Source organism: Crinia signifera, chromosome 3, assembly GCF_055691185.1.
Source record: "Crinia signifera chromosome 3, ASM5569118v1, whole genome shotgun sequence".
NCBI classification, from domain to species: domain Eukaryota; kingdom Metazoa; phylum Chordata; class Amphibia; order Anura; family Myobatrachidae; genus Crinia; species Crinia signifera.
In genome coordinates, this window is record NC_139219.1 from 17,945,389 (window position 1) to 17,952,453 (window position 7,065).

The 7,065-nt window shown below is 46.0% G+C and overlaps 1 protein-coding gene across 1 annotated transcript in view; it reads right to left on the bottom strand.

The window, feature by feature from the left end:
- GLP1R (glucagon like peptide 1 receptor) overlaps positions 1-6,672 on the bottom strand; it is a 276,669-nt gene extending 269,997 nt beyond the window's left edge. Inside the window, exon 1 of the mRNA XM_083175414.1 lies at positions 6,433-6,672. Coding sequence (XP_083031540.1) covers positions 6,433-6,501 — 69 coding nt within the window. The 5' untranslated portion in view covers positions 6,502-6,672. The remainder of the gene's footprint in view (positions 1-6,432) is intronic.
- Between the last annotated feature and the right edge of the window lie 393 nt (positions 6,673-7,065).

The window sequence follows — 7,065 nt, forward strand, 5'->3', positions numbered from 1 at the left end:
ACAGTATGTATCACTCACTACGGGTGAGATGTATTAAAATGAAAATGCGGTAAAACCCCGGTTTTACCGCATTTTCCTATGTATCAAAACCCGGCCGCACCGATACCGCATTGTAGGGTATCGCCACCTTTGGGAAGCCTATGGGCTTCTTTTCGCTGCCCGCCACCTCCGACGCAAACCCACTGCCCCGCCGACCCCCCTCTGGCTTACCTTCCTGAAGGGTCCTCCTGGACCCCGGAAGGTAAACCCCTCCTCCCCCTCGTGAAGCAGCCGGACATCTTCCGGCTGCAGGGGGGAGGAGGAGGTGCCGGGGACAGCCTGCTTAGCTGTCCCCGGAGTTAAGGGAGCAGGAGGCAGCAGGAAGGTGACGGAGACCCCCCGCACACCACAGTACAGGTATCGCGAGGGGGGGGGGCTCCGTCACCGCATCGCGATGCCAGTCGCATATGTTAGTACATATGCACTGGCATCGCGGCGGTGGGGCCGCAAAGGGCGGCGATGTATTTTAATACATCTCGCCCTTAATCTATAACCCTATACAGACATAGGACACTACCCCCCAACATGTCTTGACCACCAGGGCCGCCGACAGGGGGGTGCCAGGGGTACAGCTGTCCTGGGCCCCGGCCTCTGGAGGGGCCCGGGCAGCTGCCCACAGTGGCACGCCCCCCCCCGCACAATGCCACCCGGCGCCGGCGGCAGGCACGCACAATACACAGTGCAGCCTGCAGAGCGCCGAGCCTAGGATACAGAGGGGCTTGGCGCTCTACAGGCTGCACTGTGCAGTGACTGCTCCCTCCGAGTCCCGACGCCTGGAGGGAGAAGATGCTGTGCTGCCGCCACCGCAGGTAAGTAATAGTAATTGGCTGGGGGGAGGGTGCCGCTCGTGAGGGGGGGTGCCGCTGGGAGCCCGGGCTGAAGGTCAGTCCCGGGCCCCAACATTACTAGAGGCAGCCCTGTTAAACACTGGCCATAATGCATCTATTACACCCTATACAGTCATAGGACACTGCACCCCACACATGTCCTGACTGCTGCTGCAATAAATACAGGACTGGAACAGAGCTGCTGCCATAAATACAGTCCAGCTGCTGTGCTAAATACAAGACTGGAACAGAGCTGCTGTGCTAAATACAGGACTGGAACAGAGCTGCTGCGCTAAATACAGGACTGGCACAGAGTTGCTGTGCTAAATACAGGACTGAAACAGAGCTGCTGTGCTAAATACAGGACTGGAACAGAGCTGCAGCAATACATACAGTGCAGTTGCTGTGCTAAATACAGGACTGGCACAGAGCTGCTGTGCTAAATACAGGACTGGAACAGAGCTGCTGTGCTAAATACAGGACTGGAACAGAGCTGCTGTGCTAAATACAGGACTGGAACAGAGCTTCTGCAATAAATACAGGACTGCTGCTGTGCTAAATACAGGACTGGAACAGAGCTGCTGCACTAAATACAGGACTGAAACATAGCTGCTGTGCTAAATACAGAACTAGAACAGTGCTGCTGTGCTAAATACAGAACTGCTGCTGTGCTAAATACAGGACTGAAACAGAGCTGCTGTGCTAAATACAGGACTGGAACAGAGCTGCAGCAATACATACAGTGCAGCTGCTGTGCTAAATACAAGACTGGCACAGAGCTGCTGTGCTAAATACAGGATTGGAACAAAGCTGCTGTGCTAAATATAGGACTGGAACAGAGCTGCTGCAATAAATACAGGACTGCTGCTGTGCTAAATACAGGACTGGAACAGAGCTGCTGCACTAAACACAGGACTGGAACAGAGCTGCTGTGCTAAATACAGAACTAGAACAGTGCTGCTGTGCTAAATACAGAACTGCTGCTGTGCTAAATAAAGGACTGGAACAGAGTTGCTGTAATAAATACTGGACTGGAACAGAGCTGCTCTGCAAATACAGGACTGGAACAGACCTGCTGTGCTAAATACAGGACTGGAACAGACCTGCTGTGCTAAATACAGGACTGGAACAGACCTGCTGTGCTAAATACAGGACTAGAACAGACCTGCTGCAATAAATACAGGCCTGGAACACCGCTGCTGCGCTAAATACAGGACTGGAACAGACCTGCTGTGCTAAATACAGGACTGACACAGAGCTGCTGCAATAAATACAGGGCTGGAACAGAACTGCTGTGCTAAATACAGGACTGGAACAGAGCTGCTGCGCTAAATACAGGACTGAAACAGAGCTGCTGTAATAAATACAGGACTGGAACAGAGCTGCTGCAATAAATGCAGAACTGGAACAGAGCTGCTGCAATAAATACAGGACTAGAACAGAGCTGCTGTGCTAAATACAGGACTGGAACAGAGCTGCTGTGCTAAATACAGGACTGAAACAGAGCTGCTGTGCTAAATACAGGAATGAAACAGCTGCTGTGCTAAATACAGGACTGAAACAGAGCTGCTGCAATAAATACAGGACTGGAACAGAGCTGCTGCAATAAATACAGGACTGGAACAGAACTGCTGTGCTAAATACAGGGCTGAAACAGAGCTGATGTGCTAAATTCAGGACTGGAACAGAGCTGATGTGCTAAATACAGGACTGGAAAAGAGCTGATTTGCTAAATACAGGACTGATGCGCTAAATACAGGACTGGAACAGAGCTGCTGTGCTAAATACAGGACTGGAACAGAGCTGTTGCGCTAAATACAGGACTGGAACAGAGCTGATGCGCTAAATAAAGGACCGGAACAGAGCTGCTGCGCTAAATAAAGGACTAGAACAGAGCTGCTGCGCTAAATACAGGACTGGAACAGAGCTGCTGCGCTAAATACAGGACTGGCACAGAGCTGATGTAATATATAAAGGACTGGAACAGAGCTGCTGCGCTAAATACAGGACTGGAACAGAGCTGCTGCGCTAAATACAGGACTGGCACAGAGCTGATGTAATATATAAAGGACTGGCACAGAGCTGATGTAATATATAAAGGACTGGAACAGAACTGCTGTGCTAAATAAAAATAAAGGAACAGAGCTGCTTAGTTAAATAAAAGACTAGAATGTAGGCGCTGCGCTAAATAAAGGGCTGGAAGAGAGCTGCTGTGCTGAATACAGGACTGGAACAGAGCTACTGAGTTAAATAAAAGACGAGAACATAGCCACTATGATAAATAAAGGGCTGGAAGAGAGCTGCTGTGCTAAATTAAGGACTGGAACAAACATTGTGTACTAAACATACTGTAAAATTAGAACAGATTTGCTAATGTATTTACAGAGTTATTAAAAGTTTTGTGCTAATTTCACAACTGTTAGCAGTACTGGAATAGGATCCCTATGTTATACACAATACTAGTATATGAATGATGAATGGTGTGCTACAGTATATGCAGTACTGGAACAGGATCCATAAACTATACACAATACTAGTATATTAATGGTCTGCTTTATGCAGTACTGTAATAAGATGCCTATGCTGCTATACACAGTACTAGTATATGAATGGTCTGCTATATGCAGTACTGTAATAAGAGTCCTATGCTATACACAATACTCGTATATGAATGATGAAGGGAGTGCTACAGTATATGCAGTTCTGTAATAGGATTCCTATACTATACACAATACTAGTATATGAATGATGAATGGTGTGATACAGTATATGCAGTACTGGAACAGGATCCCTAAGCTATACACAATACTAGTATATGAATGGTCTGCTATATGCAGTACTGTAATAAAATTCCTATGCTATACACAATACTCGTATATGAATGATGAAGGGAGTGCTACAGTATATGCAGTACTGTAATAGGATTCCTATACTATACACAATACTAGTATATGAATGATGAATGGTGTGCTATATGCAGTACTGGAACAGGATCCCTATGCTATACACAATACTAGTATATGAATGGTCTGCTTTATGCAGTACTGGCACAGAATCCCTATGATATATAAATACTAGTAAATGAATGGTCTGCTATATGCAGTACTGTAATAAGATCCCTATGCTATACACAATACTAGTATACTGTATGAATGGTCTGCTATATGCAGTACTGGAACAGAATCCCTGTACTACAGTATGTACAATACTACACTACAATTCCTGTGCAAATCACAGAACTGGAACATGATCTCGGTGCCTGATTTGGACATGGACGGGTTGCACACATGATTATTTTCAAAGTTGAGTGACTATCGGCTGTCTGCGCATGTGAAGTCATAATGCGCATGTGCTGCTTTGGTCTAGATCATGGGTCTTCAAACTGTGGCCCTCCAGATGTTGTGAAACTCCAAATCCCAGCATGCCTTGCCACAGTTTTGCTATAAGGGAGAGTTAAAACTGTGACAAGGCATGCTGGGATTTGTAGTTTCACAACATCTGTATGGCCACAGTTTGAAGACCCATGGTCTAGATCAGTGGTTCCCAAACTTTTTTGAATCACTGCGCCCTAGAGCATCGAAATATTTTCAAGGCACCCCTAGGCCAAATGCTTCTTATCGAGAAATTCAGAAAAAAAATTAATAAAATTGTGCATTGTGTTTATATGTCACAGTTATCTGATGAGGGACAGGATTTGCTCCTGTTTGTCCCCATATATTATGATTGGCCGCCACCAGCACTGGTTTTGCCTGGTACATTGACCATAAATAATATGAATTGATCCTGGTCCACCAACCCAAGGCACCCCTGCAAGTGTCCTGAGGCACCCCAGGGTGCCTAGGCACACAGTTTGGGAACCACTGGTCTAGATGATATAGGTCATCAGAGAAGACTCTTTGCAAAGCGATTTAGAGTCAGGCTTAGTTTGTGGCCAGTAACGGGAGTGACGGCAGAAATGCAGCCATACTGTGTCCGTTTGGGGGGGTGGCTGCAACTGCGATCTCGCACACAACGTCTGACACAGAACTTTGATTATTGAACTACTGATCTGCGCAGCCGCTGGGATATGTACTGTCGCTGGTGGCATTTGCATTCACAGATTTTTGATCAGCCGCTGAGTACAAATAAGCAGCAATAAATGAATTTGTCATCTCTGAATGCACCCCCCTGCTCTATACAAGAATAGGACTAATGTCCCGAAATACAGGATCCCTCTGCTAGATACAGCATTAGACCAGGACTCCTGCGGTACTGTAACTTCACAACTGGAAAAGGATCCTCGAGCTGTATGCAGTACAGTGATATAAGTCCGCTCCAAAACATGGAATAGGAACAGGACTTGTGCACTAAATCCTACAGTATGGTTCCCGCGCTAAATTCATAACCGGAACAGGATATTGCAGGGGATCAATTTACTGACAGCTAAAATGCTTATAGTCAAAATACCAATAACCATTGGCCGACAGTCTAAATGCCAACACGTTCAAAATGCCGGCATGTAAATGTCACCATGTCAAAACAGTAAAAATGATTTTAAGATTTTCTTTGAAACCAACTTGTTCTTACAGATGTAGCCCCTCTCAACTATCTTCCTTAGGTTGTGGCTCACCATGGCTGTCCTATTGTTCTCAGCAGCAATACAATACATAGAACAATACAGTAGGGGATAATCAGAGTAATCCTATTACTCACTTAATCCTATTTAAGGGCTAGATGAGGAAGGCTCCATCTGTACTTCACGATCCAAGTGGGCATATATTTAGATTATAAAGTGCCCGATGGGGATGCGGTACACTTATACAGTGTTTCTGTCAACCAATGTGGACATAGACACAAAAGACATGTCAGTTGTGTCGGCATTTTGACCATGTTGGTATTTTGACTGTCGGAAAATCATACTGAACCCGATTGCAGAATGCTATGTACCATACTGTCATAGCTACAGCCAGAACTGGCACATTATAACGGTGTAAAATATGGGATTAACACAATCCTTATCTACTAAGTACCGGAACAGAATTCCTATGCTATAGACAGAGTGAGAGCACAGATCCTGCGGTGACTTTAGCACTGGAATGGGACCCATGTGCAATCTGCAAAACTGCTATCAAACAGAATCCCGGGCACAGAATCCCTGTGCTATATACATAACTATAATATAATCCAGACCTGAAATATAGGGATTGGTACCGACATAACATTCTGTAGGTAACGGTACAGAAATGAGCGCAGTAACTTTGTAGCTGTACGCCTCCCGCCGTATCTTGTATGAGAGCTGCACATACTGTACTGTAATTCCATTCATTCCTATTAGCGTAGCCGAGAGTCATCTAACAGTTCCTCTATAAACTGCCATGCAAAGCCCAGGACAGGTTACAAATAATGGGGGTTACAGCATTCATCAAGGTGACACAAGGACATGAAGGTGTAACAGATAAACCTGCCATATATGCAGCCTGTACCCATGCAGTGATTTCAGAGTGACAGCTGATGCCACTGAGCCCAGTTCCTCCGCTGTTAACCCTCTGACTGCCACAATGCCACACAAACACAATTGTTTTCTTACCTGCTTCTTGGATCCTGAATTCACCATATCCAGAAGTAGAAAAAAAGTCACAATGTAACTGGGGGGCATCCTCTGATGGTACCCCACAGAGAGGAGGAGAGGGCAGCTGGTGAGGAGAGAAGGACCAGGTGAGAAGCACAGGGGACGTGGAGTGCCGGGAACAGAGGAGGAGCAGGTGGGGAAAGCAGGAGAGAAGTGTCAGCGCTGGGGGCTGTCACAGAACTACACATGGAGGTGGAAGTGTAGCAGGAGGGAAGGAGAATGGGAAGCAGACATGATTTGGCAATAGACGTACAAGTGGGGGCACGGGGAATCTGTGACACAGTTAGGGAGGGATCACAAGCAAACTTTACTGTAGTATGATGCATGCTCTAAGGCTGGAAGCTCCAGGGGGTCCCTCACATACAGGACCACCCCGGGACCCCCCATATACAAAACTATACAAAAATATTGTCTGGGATATGTGTGCACTATATAAATTACTGTTAATAAATAAATTAGTGTTGGCGGTCCGACGTCAGCACTAGGGGTGAAATGCAATAGGAAGAAATCTCTAGATTTTTTAAACGGCAATCATTTACACTGCAAAATCAAACTGGGTTTGCAGTGTAAATGATTGACACTTTAAAAAAC